Source organism: Capra hircus, chromosome 28, assembly GCF_001704415.2.
Source record: "Capra hircus breed San Clemente chromosome 28, ASM170441v1, whole genome shotgun sequence".
In the NCBI taxonomy this organism is placed as follows: Eukaryota; Metazoa; Chordata; class Mammalia; order Artiodactyla; family Bovidae; genus Capra; species Capra hircus.
Window position 1 is genome coordinate 42,307,530 of NC_030835.1, and position 20,230 is coordinate 42,327,759.

General features: G+C 43.0%; 1 protein-coding gene across 1 annotated transcript in view; it reads left to right on the forward strand.

The window, feature by feature from the left end:
* FMN2 (formin 2) overlaps positions 1 to 12,508 on the forward strand; it is a 368,530-nt gene extending 356,022 nt beyond the window's left edge. Inside the window, exons 18-19 of the mRNA XM_018042550.1 lie at positions 9,417 to 9,498; positions 11,004 to 12,508. Of these exons, the coding sequence (XP_017898039.1) occupies positions 9,417 to 9,498; positions 11,004 to 11,030 (109 nt within the window). The 3' untranslated portion in view covers positions 11,031 to 12,508. The remainder of the gene's footprint in view (positions 1 to 9,416; positions 9,499 to 11,003) is intronic.

The following is a 20,230-nucleotide window of genomic DNA, read 5'->3' on the forward strand; positions in this document are numbered from 1 at the left end:
GTATGGATTCACCTGTCCCTGGATCCATGTTCCTAGATGGACCTAGAGAATGGTGAAACTCCATTGTATTGAATATATATGTACCACATCTTTGCCCATTCATCTGTCTGTGGGCATTTAGCTTGTTTCCATGTCTTGATTATTGTAAGTAGTGCTGCTGTTGGGGTGCACATTGGGGTGCATGTATCTTTTTGAATTACAGTTTTCTCTGGATCTGTGCCCAGGAGTGGGATTGCTGGATCTTCTGGTACCTCTGTTTTTCTGAGGAATCTCCATACTGTTCTCCATGGTGACTGCACCAACTCATGCTTGCTCTTTCTGAATGTTGTCTTATATGAAGCCCATGAGCATTTTATTTCATTCTATTTTGATTTATTTTGCTTTGGGGTGTTTTGTTTGTTTGTTTATTAAAATCAATAATAAAACACCCAGGATCCCCGATACTTTGAGTATCTTTCTAAGTTTGAAAACTTTAATCAGTTTCATCTGCCATTTTATCTTACTGAGCAATGTTGACCTTCTCTGGATAATCCACCAGCTTTCTCCCCAACTCCCCCACCAAGCCCTGACCACTCTGCATTTACTCGAAGAGCAGATGGCACTCTCCCAGCATGAGCCATCGTGTTGTCCAGAGGTTACACTTGACAACATGAAACTAAGGCTCAGAGGGGAAAGAACGTGTCCTGTGTTAGTGCTCAGTGAGGAAAGAGGCCTGCTCTATCCTTTGGGGACTCAGGGCAAAGGGAAGAGAGAGCTGAAGGAGGTGCAGCAGTATATGTGGGCCTGTCAGACAGTATTCTGTGACAGGTGTTGGGTAAGCAGGGACTTGAAGGAAGTGAAGGAATAACGCAGGGGCTACAGTGGAAACAGTGGCAGACTTTTTGTGGGGGGGGGCTCCGAAATCACTGCAGATGGTGACTGCAGCCATGAAATTAAAAGACGCTTACTCCTTGGAAGGAAAGTTATGACCAACCTACGTAGCATATTAAAAAGCAGAGACATTACTTTGCCAACAAAGGTCCGTCTAGTCAAGGCTATGTTTTTTCCAGTGGTCATGTATGGATGTGAAAGTTGGACTGTGAAGAAAGCTGAGCAGCGAAGAATTGAAGCTTTTGAACTGTGGTGCTGGAGAAGACTCCGAGAGTCCCTTGGACTGCAAGGAGAGCCAGCCAGTCCATTCTAAAGGAGATCGTCCTGCGTGTTCATTGGAGGGACTGATGCTAAAGCTGAAACTCCAATACTTTGGCCACTTCATGCAAAGAGTTGACTCATTTGAAAAAGACTCTGATGCTAGGAGGGATTGGGGGCAAGAGGAGAAGAGGATGACAGAGGATGAGATGGCTGGATGGCATCACTGACTCGATGGACATGAGTTTGAGTGAACTCCAGGAGTTGGTGATGGACAGGGAGGCCTGGCGTGCTGCAGTTCATGGGGTCGCAAAGAGTCGGACACGACTGAGTGACTGAACTGAATTGAACTGATGGAGATAGAACATTCCAGCCAGGAAGAGTGGCAAGTGCAAAGCCTGAGGGAGGCAGATGCAGTGAGCATCCTGAACAGAGTGAGCAGGAGGAAAGAGGTGGAACATGACTGTACAGAGGGGTATTGGGCCAGATCGTGGAGCCTGGTGGACCATGTGGAAGAGGCTCCAGAAGAAGAGCATAACCAGAGCCATATGACATGCTGTGGTGCTTGCAGGAACAGGAGGAATTGGTGTCTTCACAAGGGCAGGCACCATTAGGTAGTCAGTGACAGGCGCCTGGTTAGATGGACGCAGGAGAAGAGGATGATGGGTAGCTTTCTGGAGGAGCCAGTACACTCGGAGGTCAGCAGAGAAAGAAGGTCTTGCTGGAGGCAGAAGAGTGAAGGATTTTTTTTTTTTAATGGAGGAATCAACAGCATATTTTTAGCCTGAAAGGAATAATCCAGTAGAGGAAAAAACTATGGTTTTGTTCTCCCTATGTTTCCTAGAGGCGCTCCTGCCTTGCATTGCCCACATCTTTCTCGCACATGATTCCAAACCACTGTGGTATAAATAGCTCTGCTGTACTCTCTTTTGAGTGTCACAGGAGGAAACGTGACAAACTCTTTATGTCTATAGTATAATAGTCTACAGTCTATAGTCTGTGTCTATGTCTAATAGTCCTTGGGGGCTTCCCTGATGGCTCAGACAGTAAAGAATCTGCATGCAATGCAGGAGACCTGGGTTCCATCCCTGGGTCAGGAAGATCCCCTGGAGAAGGGAGTGGCTACTCACTCCAGTATTCTTGCCTGGAGAATTCCAATTTTCTTGGGCTCCAAAATCAAAGCAGATGGTGGCTGTAGCTATGAAATTAAAAGACACTTGCTCACTGGAAGAAAAGCTATGACAAACCTAGGCAGTGTATTAAAAAGCAGAGACATCACTTTGCCAACAAAAGTCTGTATAGTCAAAGCTATGGTTCTTTCAGTAGTCATGTATGGATGTGAGAGTTGGACCATAAAGAAGGCTGAGCATGGAAGAATTAACGCTTTCAAACTGTGGTGCTAGAGAAGACTCTTGAGAGTCCCTTGGACACAAGATCAAACCAGTCAGTCCTAAAGGAAATCAACCCAGAATATTCATTGGAAGGACTGATGTTGAAGCTGAAGCTCCAATACTGTGGCCACCTGATGCAAAGAGCCAACTCACTGGAAAAGACCCTGATGGTGGGGAAGACTGAAGGCAGGAGGAGAAGGAGATGACAGAGGATGAGATGGCTGGATGGCATCCCTGACTCAATGGACATGAATTTGAGCAAACTCCGGGAGATGGTAAAGAACAGGGAAGCCTGGCGTGCTGTAGTCCATGGGGTCACAAAGCGTCGGGCATGACTGAGCGACTGAGCAGTGAGACTACAAAAGCCATGAGAAAAGCAAGCCTTCTTTTTCTTAATGAGAGCTTTTTTGCTTTGCTTTGTTCTTGGCTGGCCTGGGTCCTGGTTCTGTGCTCAGTCTTTCTCTAGCTGTAGTGAGCGGGGCAGCTCTTCCGCGGCACACGGGCTTCTCGTTGCAGGGCACAGGGTCCAGGTGTACAGGCCTCAGTAGCTGTAGCTTGCAGGCTCTGGAGCCCATGGGCTCAGCAGCTGTGGGGCATGGGCTGAGTTGCTCATTGGCCTGTGGTATCTTCCCAAACCAAGGATCCAACCCATGTCCCCTGCGTTGACAGGCAGATTCCTAACCACTGGATCACCAGGGAAGTTCCGAGAGATTTTAAATTAACCATGAAAACTATGTTATCAGGGCTTTAGAGTCCCAACATGTTTATGAATACAAATATTCCTATTTTCAGTGAATGTTTAAAATGTACCATCCAAGCATTTTTAAAGGTTCTAAATGGCATCTTCCAGATTTCTCAACTTTCTGATACCATAGTAAATTTCTTATGGAAGAACAGGGGAAGATGCTCTGGTGTGACAGAATGTAATTCAGGGTCTTATTTACACATGGAGTGTGCACCTTACTGTTTACTCACCTAGGCTCTAACATAGATGCATCTCCCATGTTCAGCAGCACAGAATGTCAGCATTTTCAACACTTGTCAGAGACTCTGAGCACCTACTGGCTGCCACTTGGGTAAGACCACTATGATCTGGGATAACAGGGGAAATGTGCTCCCTGCCCTTGTAGGTTTCTGAGTCGTAGCCCTCTGTCAGGTTATATCACCAAAAAGCAAGGGCACTACACACTCCAAGTGTGTGCTGACTTGCCTCTCCTCACAAATGCCTTCACTGAGTTAAAGCTTAAAATTTACTTTGTTTATAGTGAAGATTTGTGTAAACAAACAAAAAGCCTAATTGAAAAGTTTATGTCTTCTGTATTTTTGCCTTTTTACTAACTGCAGTTCACATCCCTTATGTAGACAGCCACACCAAGAATTCTTCCCATATATTTGAATCAAGAAAATGTGGTTGTAGTTTTGTTTTCTCTGGATCTTATATGCTTTCCTTTTTCAAAAATGAACACTGTAGCCCATTAATATGTTTCCATTAATATGTTTCCTTGAATACAGTTCAGAATTTGTCCAGTTAGACTACTCCTCTGCAGGATCGAGCTTCCCTAGTGGCTCAGACAGTAAAGAATCTGCCTGCAATGTGGGAGACCCAGAGATTGAACCTGGAATCTCCAGGATCTGGTAAAACACATGCACCCATTTTTCTAGGTATCTTCTTTTATCAAAAACTATTTTAACCTGCCACATTTTATATATTCAGAGTTATAGGAGATTCAGCCTTTCAGAATCAAATACTTCTAAATAAACAGAAATAAAAACAAATATAATAAACATAAATTACTATAATGAATGTAAATATATGATAAATATAAATGCATAAGTGTAAATAACTATGTTCATGTTAATAACTAGAGGAAGATTTTGGTGGCCGTGTTTTTCATCGTCGTCTGCGTTTGCCTTGTGAGGAGGCTATACAGAGGGAGGCTTACAGCTTGGGCTGAGGAGGTGTTGTCTCTGTCTGGCTGGATCTGCCACTCACTCTGACCCCGAGTGAGTAATTTGACCGTTTTAAGTTTCAGTTTCTTCATGGTTAAAGTTCGGTAACAATAATATGTACCTCAGGAGGTTATTCTGAGATGTGTGTATGTGTGTGTGATATCTTTGTTTCCTTTGCCTTGAAGTAAGGGCACACCCTTGTCCTGTGGACCCATCTTTCCTTACCTACAGCCTTTCCAAACCTAAGAAACAGCTGTTTCTTCCTGCGGTTGCTCATGCATATAATGTCCTATATTTATAGAACATTAGACAGTTATCAAAGAGATCCTGAATCTAGGGGATTAACTTGATAACTTGAATGTGTTTTCTTATTAAAAAATGATCCATCTCTTTGGACCCACCTCTTCTCCACAATAACAGTTTCAGGAAACGCTGATGTACATCATTTCTACTTATTGGCCTTATACTTGTGAAAGGAATATATTTGCAGCTTTTAGAGCATAAGGAAAAAACATATATATCTAATTGTCACGGAATCTTGGACTCTGGACTATGAACAGTCCCCAGAGTTGAGCGGGTCTTGTTGACTAAGTGGCAGACTCCCCTCACGTGTCTCTGCGCTGAGTGGTGCATGTGGTGTGGGCTGCACAGAGGCGCCTTCCGCCAGCCCAGCATCCCGAGGCGGGTCCCACAGACAGGTCCCGTAGAGTTCTGAGGCTCCTGTGAAGTCTGGTCAGAAGAGTCGAAGTCGCTGTGAGCTGTTCTAACTACATCGTCACCCCTGGAGGCGCGGATATGGTTGCTTCTCTCGCTGAGTCAGAGTCAGCGTTAAAGTTCAGAAATCCAACTCAAATTCAGAAATATGTCCCTGACAACACTTAAGTTCTTTCCACCTGTAGTCATAAGAAATATTGTGGTTGATTGTTTCTACTGTATTTTCAGGATTTTTGTGGGTGTGTAGGTGTGTGATCATCGCGGTTATAAAGAAGGGCGGGTGAGCCGGGACTCAGTCCACTCGGCGTCTATACCTGCTTGTCTCCTGGAGCCGCACCCCCGCCCCCACCCAGCCTCCGTCCAGAGCCCCTCCCCGCTCTTTCGGATTAAACTATTTTCACTGAATTAAAAGGCTGCCAATAGAGAACTATAAAGGGAACTAAATGTTTTTCAGGTGACACCTTTGGTAGGCTAATTCTAAGAAGTGCAGCTTCTAGTCAGCAACCTAAGCAAAGAAAAATGTGAAAGAAAACAAACCATGTGAAAATGAAAACTCTTCTCTCATCACTTCCAGTGGTTTTGAAAAAACAGCATCACCAAAAGCAGAGAGACTAGAAAGAAGGAAAGCTAGCATTATTTTTTAGACCGAACATTCCAGGTGACTCTGCTAAGCTGGTGAGGGAGGAGAGCGCTGCTCTCAGCCCGTGGTTGGAAGACTCTTCTCTGCTCAGGACCTGATGCCTGGATCCTGGGGCACTCACTTAGACTGGATTATTACTGCTTGGTGTTAGAGGAGTGGCTCCCTTCTCTTTCAACTGAATGACAACAGCAGTGTATCTATGGCTTTTGTTTCTGTTGGGAAACTAACAAGGTAAAGTCTTGATTAAGGAATGCCCTTAATCAAGGGCACAGCCACATTAGAAAGAAATCATCTTCATGAATCTTGCAAGAGTTATATCTCTGCACACCATCCACAGACTGCACCCCCCCGCCCCCCAATCCTCACTGGAAGTTAAACTCAAGTGCCAAGCCCTGGCTTCTTCCTTGCTTGCCAGGCTGCTTTTTCTCTTTGTGTAGTGAAGTGAAAGTGCTCAGTCGTGTCCGACTCCTTGTGACCCCATAGACTTGTCCATGGAATTCTCCAGGCCAGAATACTGGAGTGGGTAGCCTTTCCCTTCTCCAGGGGATCTTCCCAACCCAGGATTGAACCCAGGTCTCCCTCAGTGTAAGCGGATTCTTTACCAGCTGAGCCACAAGGGAAACCCAAGAATACTGGAGTGGGTCTCTCTCAAACCGGGGTCTCCTGCATTGTAGGCGGATTCTTTACCAACTGAGTTATCAGGGAATCCCTTTGTGAAGGAGGTCCTATCCCCTTCTCCTTTTCAAACTGGACGTGTAGGTCATTTTTGTTTGTTATTTGAAATGTTATACCACTGTGCCTTTTCACTTAGTATCTAGTTATGTAATGAACTTCTTTTTCCTACTCAGTTTAAGAAACTTTAAGAATCATTGACTGAGGGGTGAGGCAGAAGGGAAGGGGGTTATCAGCAGGCTCGCGCTTGGAGCTCATGGACTATCCCCAGTGCCCAGGGGAAGGCCTGAGCAGGAGGGGACTGGGGCCTCTCCATCCCCGCTCCCCTCAGTATTTTTCCTCTTACTTCTGCCAGCTCACCTCCAGGGACGTGTTCTCTTTTCCTGCCTAAAGTGTGGGGGAAAAGTCTTGTCAGAGTTTTGTTGAAAGAGAACTGGCATTTGGGAGCAGCATTTGCTAGGAGGCTTAGGATAGATGGGCCTGCTCGCAGAGCTGCCCACAAGTGCCTGCATCTCCTGCTTCCAAGCTAGCACATCCCGGAGGACTGACCTGGAACAGAGCCACCTGGCCCGGGAGCTGCTTTTCCGAAATTCCTCTGCACCTGACTTTGGGAATCCTCTCGGCCGTCTGGTGCCCAGGGCCCTGCTCCTAGCTCAGTCGTGTGTGCAGCCAAGAGTCTGGGAAGACAGGAACCACTTGCCCCATCAGTCATGTTCATATCCAGAGCCTGAACCAGTAGGATGGAGGATGCTCTGGCCTCGGTGGGGAGTCTAGGGCAACAGGGTCCCCTGCAGCACTCCCAGGTTACTCTGTACAGAGTCCTCGCTTTCAGCCCCATTTCCCCTTCTAAGGAAAGTATGGAAAACTAAGAGTTCTCTTTGAAACCTCTCGGGGCACAACTGCCCTGAACCCTGAGCTGGGGCAACATCCTTGGCACCTGCGCACACCTGTGGCTCTTGCCTGGGTTTCAGGGCCCACAGCCCTGCGCCGACTCAGGCATCCTGACCACACTCTCTAGTTCTCCTGCTGTAGGAACGGCCACACTTGTTTTCTGTGTAAAACTGAAAATGTTTGTATTAGACTGGGCTTTCTGTGATACTTAGAAAATAAGATAGTAAGAAAATTAAGATGCTTTGGTGGTCTAAATACTTGTGAAGTCGATTTTTTAAAAAAAATATTACAATATGCCTTAAAGAGTCTCAAGTAAATTTAAAAGAGGATCTACTGGATTTTCACTAACTGCTTAAAAAAAAGAGAGAGAGAGTTACTTTGATCCATCGTGCCTTACTGTGAGCTGTAACAGTAATCTCATAGCTGCTGCACTCAACGATTTGTTTCATTCTGTTGTTTAAAAACGGATTCATTCAGCTGCATAGGAGATGAATTCTGTCATTAGAAATTTTGCCATCAGGCTTAAGAAATATATTTATAACTGATTTCTTTCGGGAACCAGGTTTCAAGATCTCCATAAGAAGTCTTTTATTAAGATAAATCACAGCTTTGTCAGTTTCTCCAGAAGGACTCTATTTTTAATTCCCAAGGAGAATCACAATAATAAAAATAAATTAACCTAGTAGGTTGTTTTCTTTCTAAAGGCACCTGTTTTTATTAATAAAATTCCAGTCTACATATTTTTCGGGTGGCTCAGGCGGTAAGGAATCTGCCTGCAATGCAGGAGACCTGGGTTCAGGCCCTGGGTTGAGAAGATCCCCTGGAGAAGGGAATGGCAACCTATTCCAGTATTCTTGCCTAGAGAATTCCATGGACAGAGGAACTTGGAAGGCTATAGTCCATGGAGTCACAAAGAGTCAGACACAACTGAGCAACTAACACACATATTTCTTACTATTTGCTTATTAGAAGCAATCATTCATAACATTTTATAGCATTTATAAAGAACTTTTAGTGCCTTTTTTTTTTAACTGCACTAGGTCTTAGTAGCCACACATGGGATCTTTAACTGTGGCATGCAAGCTCTTACTTGCAGTGTATGGGATCTAGTTCACTGACCAGAGATTGAACCCAGGCCCCCGCATTGGGAGTAGCCACTGGATCACCAGGGAAGCCCTCTAAAGAACTCGTAAAGTGAAGCTTTTTGGGTGTTTGCGGCAGCTCTGGGCAGTCCTAGTAGTGACAGTGTTCTGCATACTTGAGCCCTTGTCCTTCCTGCGGGACACAGGGGGCCAAGCGAGCAGATGCTGCCCCAGCATCAGACCGCAGGGCCAGACTTGCCGCGCAGCCTCCCTTCCAATGATGTCCTCTTCTAACTGTTCCTCTGGTAAATTCAGTGCTGTTTTCCTTGACGCATGTGTTTAAAAGGAAACCCTAGATGTGTTCAAACGTTACTGCTCAGTCTCTAGTTTCTGTTTTCAAATGACTGGTTCCCATGCTTGATGAAGCTCAATGAACAGACAAACAGACAAACCTGCCCCAAGTATTCATCGTATAGAGCTCCTTGCCTGGGGAAACAATGTGGAAACTGAATCTGAGATCATTTTAAATAAACATGAGTTCTTATATGATACTGCTTACTTCACTAATGCTTCTGATTTATATGGTAGTGCCATCCCCGTTTATGTAATGGAGCCAATCTCAGCACCCTCACCTGAATATGACAGATATTTCTTGTGTGTGTAAGACTATTTTCCTGTGTGTAAGACTCCTTTAGTATGCCTAAAAATATAAACGTGCTTGTGTCCTATTCCATTCAGCCTTCTTTGATTCCAAGTTAAGAGCCCCTGGATGAAGTCACTTCCAGCTCTATCATGTTTTTGAATCAAGTATCAGGTTACATTCCTGTGTATGTGGCATTATCTTTCTCTGATAAATCCAATCCTTCATGACACTTGCTCGCCTGCTATAGATGCACTGTAGTGACCTTTGTAAGTCTTTGTTTATACCTGTGTTTTCTCCCCACCTAGAGTAAAAGAAGCTGAAGAGGTGTGTAGGCAGAAAAAGGGAAAGTCACTCTATAAAATAAAACCAAGACATGACTCTGGAATTGTAAGTATTTATTCTGTTTTTTGATTTGTGGTTTTCTCTGGCTTTTAAACACTCTTTTCTCAGAATATACAAATCCACCTAATAACATTTTAATCATCTTTCTCTTAAGTTTGAACAAATAGTGAGCTTCTGACTTAGAGAATCTCCTTTTCCTTCTGCCTGTAATCAGGTACCAGAGGCTACAAGAATCTCGGTGTTCAGCATTCAAAGCCTAACCATCCAGATGGTCCACTGAGGGGGTGCATATATGTGCGGGGCTGCTGGTGGAGTTGGGGGCCATCTTTCACTCTCCTCATCATGCATGGGTCACAGCACAGCTGTTGTAATCCCATGAGCACCCTTGGGGCCTAACACAGGGAGTGCCAGGTGCAGCATTGTTCTTTGCTCAGACCAGGAGCTCAGGCCTCACAGGGGGCTACCAGCAGCTGTCAGCCCACAGCCAAGTGTAACAAGCCAAGCTGGTCCCTCTTTGCTCGTTTCTCCTTTCAAAATAAAACACCAGGTTGTTCACCATGAAGGGAAGGGTTTGGTGGACATGATGAGTCCATGTGATACTGTCTTACGTTTTGTTGAATGTTTGAGGGGTTATCACTTGGCACTATAGAGTAAATAAATGCTATTTTAAATGAAAAGTTGGGTTAGAGCTTCAAATAGCATTTTGAATTGAGTTTGTCTAATATAGTGTAAATGGAAGATAGTCAAATAACCCAAATTGGGCCACAATTAAACAGCTTTATTTAGAAAAAGTTATAATTATATCTTCATTTAAAAGATATTTTCCCTTCCATTTCTCTGTGTCAAAATCTTATTGAACAACAAGTATTATATTATGGTTTGGTTTATGTTCCGTCTTTTTGATGAAAGTAAATCTTCAAGTACATGTGTAGAATGAGGAGGAATAGTTATTTACTAACCACAATTGTGCTGTTATAAGGATAGAAGAGAATTAAGTCACATTAACAATGAGATGAAAATGTGTTAGTCACTCAATTGTGTCTAACTCTTTTCAACCCCATGGACTATAGCCTGCCAAGCTCCTCTGTCCATGGAATTCCCCAGGCAAGCATACTGGAATGGGTCACCATTCCACTCTCCAGGGGAATCTTCCTGACCCAGGGATCAAACCCAGGTCTCCCACATTGTGGGCAGATTCTTTACCATCTGAGTCATAGAAGAGAATTAAATCACATTAACAATGAGATGAAGCCTCGGTTCCATTTTCATATTTATGTGTTTGTACATAAGACTGAAAATGAGAAAGGTGAGCTGATACTCTTTCACATCGATTAGAAGCTAAATTCTGAAACCTTTTTTTCCCTCAAAAATATTAGTGAAAATTCTAAGAGATAAATAGATTTTACTTTTATCTTTTTTCATTTATGAGCTGTGGATCTTTAACCTTTTCTCAAAGAATTTGATCCAAATGAAAATACTATTCTAAACTCCATACACTCTTTAAAGTTATTCCTTCTGACTATTTCTCTTATCTGATGCATTTATTTCAGAAAGCAAAAATTAGCATGAAAACCTGACCAATGAAAAGCAGAACAAAAATGAGTCACTGCAGCCGCTTCCACAGAATTCAGCCGGCCTGAGGGCAGAAGGAAACTCGTCATTTTGATCATGTTTCTTCTTGGCCTCTTGCATAATCTTTATGCTTTCCAGACAGTTTACTGGTTGTTGAATTCTACACTGTATTCATATAAAAATGCAAAAGCAGTAGGCCAGTGGAGAATGTGACACTTTTTCTTTTTGTAAAAGTTTATGGTATTTTACCAATAGACCAAAACAGCATGTGTAAGAGGCAGTATCTGCATTAATTCTGAACATGCGAAACAGTAACCTCCAACTTACTGTTGTGAGACTATTCCCTGTCACAGCGAAACGCTCTTTCTCCTGACGACCAGTACTCCACGTCACTGCATTTAGATTTATGGTTAACATGATATTTCTAGTGACTTGTTTGTATCAGTTTCACATCTACATATAAATTTTCTATTTTAAAATTGAGGTACCATTTATATGTGTCATAGATAAGGCTTTCCCAGCTCTTGGGTTGGCCTCTGTAACTATATATTTGTGAAAGAAGATTATCATTTTTTTTAATTCATCAGACAATGAATAAAAAAAAATATAGCAAAAGGAAAACCCTTTCTATACATCATTTAATATAGGCAGGAATCATAATTTTAAGTTAAATGAGGGCCTTTATCAACCATGTCCTTTAGGACCTACATAAAGCCAGTCTGCAGCAAAGGCCAATTAAACCAAAGTCGTGCCTCTCGGTAACTTTTACCATTGCCCTTCTCAAAGAAAATGACACAGTGCTTTTAAATGATCCTCATAAAATTGCCAAATATGATAACTGTTGGCAAAAAAAAAATAATAACTCTTAGATGGATTGATATCTACCTAGGACTTGTTCATTAAACCCACCTGCCTGGGTATTGTGACTTGATTGGGGTTTTCTTTATGTGTTACGGCAGTTAATCAAAAGCTATGAAATGAGTATGCAAGAGTTTATGATCTAAAGGAGCCTAGGAAAATATTTTATTTTAGTTTGAGAGGGAAAAAGTATATCTCCACTCTTTCTGAGAGTATTTTAAAGTCACTCCTGAAGCATTGTGATGGCTTTGTCTAACATTAATAGATTTTTAAAAATGATATGTCCTGGGGTATGGCTATGAATAAAGGGGAGAATGTGTTGCTATTGCAAACCAATTATGGAAGCAACTTACAAAGAAAATCTGAATTGTAACTATGTTTCTATTTATGTAAAATACTGTCCTTACCTTTCAGTCTGTAGCTGATGTGCACAGACACAGTAGTGGCTCTCGGGTTGCTGTTCTGCCATCTTCCTGTCTCCTTCAGTCCCTCCATGTGTATATGAACTTTGATGATATAATGGGGCATTTAACAGAGATTGCTATGTGCAATACTGTATTTAGTGTTTCTATTTTAATTTTTCTAGGATGTTAATTTATATGAAAATAAAATGCATAATAAAAGAGTTCTGTGCCTATTGTGTATATATAACCTAAAAGTACACGCAAAATATTTATCCCAGAGGGGAATTAAGTTAGAGCATCTGTGTCCAAAGATTTTTGTAAGTTCTTATTTCAGGCTGAACAGTTATTAGTGAATAGTGAAAGTCGCTCAGTCATGTCCGACTCTGCAAATGAACGGACTACACAGTCCATGGAATTCTCCAGGCCAAAATACTAGAGTGGGTAGCCATTCCCTTCTCCAGGGGATCTTTCCAATCCAGGGATCAAACCCAGGTCTCCTGCATTGCAGGTGGATTCTTTACCAGCTTAGCCGCCAGGGAAGCCTGAACAGTTATTAGCAGTTAAGTATTTAACAAATGCTGGTTTGTAAAGATAAAATAATAATTCTGCTACACCAAAACATATTTTCTTAAGTTCAAATTTTCTTAATGCAGTTTTAGGGAAGAAGTATTTCCCCCTTTTGGAAATACCAGTATGTTAATACCTAAGAAGTCTTTTTTCTATAAGTTACAAATTAGTTGCAAAAATTCATATGATGTAGATTAAATGGTGATAAAAATTGAGTTGATCTCAGTGAGGCAGCTCACTTCCCTGGTGGCTTAGACAGTAAAGCATCTGCCTATAATGTGGGAGATCAGGGTTCAGTCCCTGGGTTGGGAAGATCTCCTGGAGAAGGAAATGGCAACCCTCTCCAGTATTCTTGCCTGGAAAATCCTATAGACAGAGGAGCCTGGTAGGCTACAGTCCATGGGGTTGCAAAGGGTCAGACACGACCGAGCAACTTCACTTCACTTCACTTCAGTGAGGCAGCAGTGAGTGGTGACATGAAGTGAGATCTAATTCCCTACCCAGGAACTGAACCTGGGTAGCCTGAATGAAAACCAGGAATCCTAGCCACCAGGCCAGCAAGGGCTAGAGGCTAGAAGCTAATTTTCCCTGGATCTTTGCCCCAGTGAAAAACGCATTTAGTATGGAGGCAGAAACTGTAAATGCAGGTACAAAGTTTATTATTAAAGACATAGCACAGCAACACGTGGGAAAGAACATAGAGAAACAGTTGATTTCGTTAAGTCAGAAGCAAGACAGAGATACACACCAGGAGAGCAAGGTTATGGGGGCCCCCCGCCCTAGTGAGATGGAGTGCAATAAAGAGGTGGCTAAGTCATTTATATAGGCCAGTTCTTCTGGGTCTTTGTCTTCCTTTCTGCCAATCTTCTGGTTTCTTTTTTCACATCCGACCTATCCTGGGACTCTCCCCTGGTGTGCCCACACCCCTCAGCTAAGATGGATCTCGAAGTGGAGGCTTCTGGCAGAAGCAAGACTCATTATGGTCTGGCATTTCCACCTGACTTTTGACCCACAAGGAGCCTTTCTGCACATGTGTAGTGTTTCCCTTGTCCCAAAAGGGGGTGGGGGGAGGGGAGATATCTTAATCCTTTATTCAAGCAGGATTTTGTCCCTCTTTGTCCTTGCCATGACTGTTACTTTAAAGTGTTTATAAGAGACAAACGCTGGCTATTTATCATCTTTCTGTTTTTACTACCATTTTAGAGGGCAAACAGGAGGCTGATTGTAAATGCCTCAACTGGAGCCCACCTATCTCTTGTCTCAGGAAATGTAAACAGAAGGCTAGTTGTAAATGTCTAACCTGGAGTCCATCTATCTCCTACATCAGCGTTATGGGAAGACAGTAAGGCAGAGAACATTATGATCCAAAGAGATGGAAATAGACAAGGGAATAGAAGGAAAAAAGGAAGCATTATGCTAATAGAAAAGCATTATTGAAGCTAATGGGGGAAAAAAGCTAATGGAAAAGACTTTCTTTTTTTTCTCCATAAATCATCTTTGAGTTTAGGTCTAATTTTTTTCACTATAAATTTTTCATCACCTATACGTTGGCTTGTCATCTACTTTGTGCCAAGGCCTGTACGCATCACTGACATTTAAAAATGAAAAGAAAGAGGGAGAAATAGGTAAAGGGCCCACTGTATGGTGAGGAACTGAAAATAAATTTTTGGCGGTGAGCACGGTGTTGTGTGTGTGAAGTTGACATACAAGGCACACATGAGAGTTATGTAATGTCATAAATCACTGTTACCACAATTAAAATAACTTGAAAAATTAAAAAGGAAAACTGAATATCAAGTTGGAGTGGGGAAGAGTGTACAGCAGCAATTAAATTCATCGTAATGCCCAGTTCAAAGAGTACAAAATGCTAAATCCAGAGGGATGAGGATGAGGTGAGAGCTGGGGAGAAGAGAGGTCTCTGGGGGCACAGGGAGCTTCACTTTTCTCAGTTCCTGCAACCAGGTGATCCTGATGGAGGGAAGACAGTGCAGAGGAGGAAGGATGATGAGAGATGTCGCCAGAGATGCAGAAAAGGACACTGTGGCAGGAACTAAGGCAAGTTTGTTACGGTTTGGGATGGGGAATGCCCAGCGGTCACGTGGAGGCAAGGGGGGAGGGGCAAGGGCACCGGCGTGACACAGGAGCCTGTTTCAAGGGCCACCTTAAAAGTTCCAAGTGGGCATTTGGTGGAGATGATGAAACGTTTCTAAGGAAGGTAACAAGCTGGAGAAAGAGCATGTCAACCAGAAGCTGAAGAGCCTGCCACCCCCCTTGGAAGAACTGGCCCCACGGATGACAGGAGGTGGTGAGGGGCTGAGCAGGGCAAACCTAAAGGATGGTGAGCATCCTGCAACATCACTCACAGCAGTGGCAGGACCCGTGTTCCAGGTGACCCAGCCCGCTCTGCTGCAGCGTGGAGGATGGGGTCTGTAGCTTAAAGGGGCAGTTGTGGCTCAAAGCAGGAATGGATGCAGGGGAGGCACTACCAGCACAGATGGAAACCTGGATGAAGAAAAGACATGGTAAGGAGGTAAAACACATGTGAGGGCTTCTTGAATGGTCAGATGTAAGAAACAAGAAAGCAGAATGAACTTACCATGACAGGCTGGTCTCTGGACTGTTATTTGGCAAAGCCTGGCTCCTGGCATCAGTGAGGCCATATAGGAAAGGGGTCCATTAAGTTCCTTCACAACCATTGGCGCCTGGAGAACCTTCTCTGCTGAGCCTACCAAAAAAGGCAGCTCTCTGAGTCTTCATCCCCTTAGTTAGTTAGTTAATGTTAGTTGCTCAGCTGTGTTCAACTCTTTGCGACCCCATGAACTGTGGCCTGCCACGCTCCTCTGTCCATGGAATTCTCCAGGCAACAATACTGGAATGGGTAGCCATTTCTTTTTTCCAGGGGGATCTTCTCGACCCAAGGATAAAACCCAAATCTCCTGCGTGGCAGGCAGATTGTTTACCATCTGAGCCACTAGGGAAGCCCGAAACCCTACAACACCCAGTATTCCCAGGTGGTCTCCTATCCAAGTACTAACCAGGCCCAACCCTAACTTAGCTTCCAAGACCAGAGGCAATGCAATGCATTCAGGGTATTATGGCTGTAGACTGGCTTCATTCTCTGCAGGGCACTTATCACTACCTGAAGTAATACAGTTGTAATAGGGCTGGGGCAGGTGGAGCTGCAGTGCCAAACAGCCACTGGTCAGCATTGCAGTGGGCACCAACCCCTCCCCTTGTGTATGAAAGGAGCCCCAGTTGGGTCTGATGGATTGAGTGGCCAGTCTGCCATCTTCTTGGTCTGCTAGCTTTCCAATTAAAATCATCATTCCTTGTTCCAACACTTTCTCCCAATTTACTGGCCTGTTGTGCAGTGAGCAGAATGAGCTTGGGCTCTGTAACATGTCCTGCTCTTCTCATCTGTGCACTGATGAGTCCTATGCAGTTTTCATGATTATAGCTTCATGACACTGAAGTCAAAGCATAAGATGCCTCCAGCCAGTTCTCATTTCTGAGGATTCCTTTGACTATTTCCACATGAATATTAAGAGGATTTGCTCTATTTCTGTGAAAAATACCATTGAAAGTTAGGCAAATAATGCATTCACAGTGGACATTGCTTTGCAAAGAATGGACATTTTAACAACACTAATTCTTCCATTCCATAAGCATGGGATATCTTTCTATTTATTGGTTTCTTCTTCATTTTATTCATCAACATCTGAAAGTGTTCAGTGTGCAGGTCTTAGAAGCCCTTGGTTAAATTTATTACTTGGTATTTTGTTCTTTTTAATGCAGTTGTCAATTGGATTGTTTTCTTTCTCTTTCTGATGGTTCATTTTTTGTGTTTAGAAGTACAGTTGATTTGTATGTATTGATTTTGTACCATTACTGAATTCATGTGTTAGTTCCAATGGTGTTTTAATAGAATTATGTAGAAAGTTATAACTCAAAAATCCCACTGTTTCTATCACATCCAGGTCATTCACAACATGGAAGACAAAGTGGCTCCTACTGGCATCTTCCCACAGTGCCTGTCAATTGCACGGGGTGATCAGGTTCATGAGTTTGTATGAAGTGGATCTAGGTAACAAAGCTTGCCCTCTATTAGGAAGTCTGATGTTTTCTCTGATTTTCTGGTGTGGTATTGATAAGGTGTTTTGGAAAGTTTTTGACTTTGCCATAATTCCAAACGTACAGAAACTGGCAGTAGCAGAACAAAGTCTTGTGTATCTACACACTCAGATTTCCCAGCCTTCCTTACTTGAGTGCACTCGCCACTTCACACAAGATTCTCCAGTGAGTTTTACCCAAGAAAGGAAAAGGGAAAGTGTTCTTCCAGGGAACCCGCATGTAGTGTCCAAACGAGGAAATTACATGGTTTCCATGTTACAATCCAACCCAAGGCCCATTTCAACTTTCACCAGCTGCCCCAACTTTAGGGAGACGTCTTTCCCCATTCTGATCCAGGTTTCTTTTCCTGGAACCGTGATTGATACTTTTCCTCATTTTCACAAACTTGGTGGATGCAAAGTGCACAGGTAAATACGACCTGAGTCATAAGATAAATATGGCCTTTTCTGTATTATAACATGTATTGGGACTTTATGTATTTTGTGTGTTTGTGTAGGTGTGTGTGATTAATTGTACAGATTATTTACCATTTAAGACATTTTAAGTACACTGTTCTGTGGCATTAACCACACTCACATTGCTGTGCAAATATCTTCTCCATCCATGTTCAGAACGTTTCTGTTTTCACCAGTAAAACTGTGCTCATTAAAGACAAATTTACCTCAGCCCCTGGCCATTGCACTCTACTTTCTGCCTTTGAACTTGACTTACATGAGGAACTTGTGTGTACCTCATATAAGTGGAATCATGTCATTTTGTTCTGCTTGTGACAGTTACTTCATTTATAATGGCTTCCAGGTTTCCGTTTGCAATAGCACATGTCAGAATCCCTTCTTTTTTTAGGCTGAATCCCATTCCTTTTTGTGTATGCCACCACATTTATTTGGTCCCCTCATCCACGGTGGACAGTTGGGTCACTGGCACCTTTTGCTACTGTGATGCATACTGCTCTTGGGGTGGTGGGGGGGGTGTACTCATAGGTGCCCAGCCCCTGTTCCCAGTCTGTTGGGAGTATGCCCTGATATGGATGTGGCGGATCACAGGTAAACCCTGTGAGGGAGCTTCGAGGAACTGGCACACTGTTTTCCACATAGCCTGCACCATTCCACTTGATTTCTTTTATGGAAAAATAATAATGGTTTATGGATCCACTCCAATTGGTTTATCTATTTACCCACTGGTGAGCATTTGCACCATTTCTCCCTTTTGGGTCTTATAAAGAGTGTTGCTATCAATATATGTGAACACCTGTTTTCACTTCCTTGGGGTATATATCCAAGAATAGAGTTGTTGAGCTATATGGTAATTTTACATTCATATCATAGACATATGTTGAATCGTTTTCCATTTGCACAAGTAATGTTTAAAGGTTCCAACTTCTCTGCATTGTTGCCAACATTTGTTTTTTTTCTGTTTTTTAAAAAGATATTTATTTGTTTGGCTTCATCAGGTCTTAATTGGGGCAGGCAGGGTCTTCCTTGTGTCATGAGATATCTTTACATTGTGCACTATTGTGCACAGAGTCTCTAGTTGTGTTATGCAGACTCTAGACCAAGCAGGCTCAGTAGTTGTGGGGCATAGATTTAGTTGCTGTGAGGCACGTGGGATCTTCCCAGACCAGAGATTGAACCCATGTCTCCTGCATTGGCAGGTGGATTCTTTATCAGTGAGCTACCAGAGAAGCCCTACCTCCATGTTTTATTGAATAATTTACACAGTCATGTCTTGGTACCCTTGGGGAATTGGTTCCAGAATACCCTAATTTTGGTATACTCAAGTCTCCTATATAAAATGGAATGGTATTTGCAAATAACCTGGGCAAGTATCCTCTTGTATACCTTAAATAAAATCTAGATTACTTATAATAACTAATACATAGAATCACAGTATAAATGTTATAAATGCAATGTGAATGCTATGTAAATAGTTGCTGGCATGTGGCAAATTCAATGGTTTCCTTTTGAAACCCTTTGGAAATTTTTTTTCTTATAGTTTTGATCTGGAGTTTTGTCAGGAAGCATTTAACAGGCTTCCTGTGTGCTCTTTTGGATCTGTCCTGAATCCTCTGTTCCTCATTAATTCCTGAATATTCAGGAATTAAGAGGAGTTGGCAAGCCGCTCCCAGGGCTGAGGAATGCATGCATTTCCTTCATTAGTTTTTCCATACGGTGACAAGTAACTATTTACAACCCTCTCCCTTTTTATGAACCTTATGCTAAAAGTGATTATTTACAACCCTCTCTCTTTGGTATGGATTACCTTATGTTTCCTTGATAATTTGTAAGTCTGGACTTTTGATTTTTATCTTTGCTGAAAATAGCTACCTTGTAAGCAGTATATATACCCACACTATCCATCAGAGCTTGGGTCCTCCGTGTCTTTCTTTCTCTCCCTCCCTCTCTCTCCCTCTCTCTCCCTCTCTCTCTCTCTCCCTCTCTCTCCCTCCCTCCCTCTCTATCTCTCCCTCTCTCTCTCTCTCTCCCTCCCTCCCTCTCTCCCTCTCTCTTCCTCTCTCTCCCTCTCTCTCCCTCTCTCCCTCTCTCTCTCTCTCTCTCCCTCTCTCCCTTTCTCCCCCTCTCCCCCTCTCTCCCTCTCTCCCTCTCTCTCTCTCTCCCTCTCTCCCTCTCTCCCTCTCTCTCTCTCTCCCTCTCTCCCTCTCTCCCTCTCTCCCTCTCTCCCTCTCTCCCTCTCTTTATTGAGAGGTCCTCTCAATTTATTGAGGGGACCTTCCTTTCCCAGGTGTATGTCTTTGGCAGACTTGTCATCAGTTAACTGACCACATATTAGCAGTTTTTTCCCTTGGTTCTCCTTGCTAATATTCTGGCTAGTTTCCTCTTTCTGTGCCATTTCCGCATGGTTTGGTTACCATAGCCACATAAGATGGTTTGAAGTCGGAGTGAATTTCCTCCAGTTACTGTTCTCCTTTCTCAGGAGCCCCTTAGCTGTTCAGGGGCCTTTGTGGTTCCATGCAGCTGTCAGGATTGTTTGTTCAGTTTTTGTGAAAAATACCATTGGAAGTATGGTTGGAATTGCATTGAATGTGTGTGCTGTTTGGGTTAGAATGGACATTTTAGCACTAAGCAGTCTTTCCATCCATGAGCACAGGATCTCTTTCCTCCATTTGAGTCTTCAAATTCTTCACCAATATCTTAATAATTTCAGTGCTCAAGTCTTTCATGTCTTTGGATACCTTTATTCCTAGGTATTTTGTTCTTTTGATGTTATTTTAAATGGGACTGTTTTCT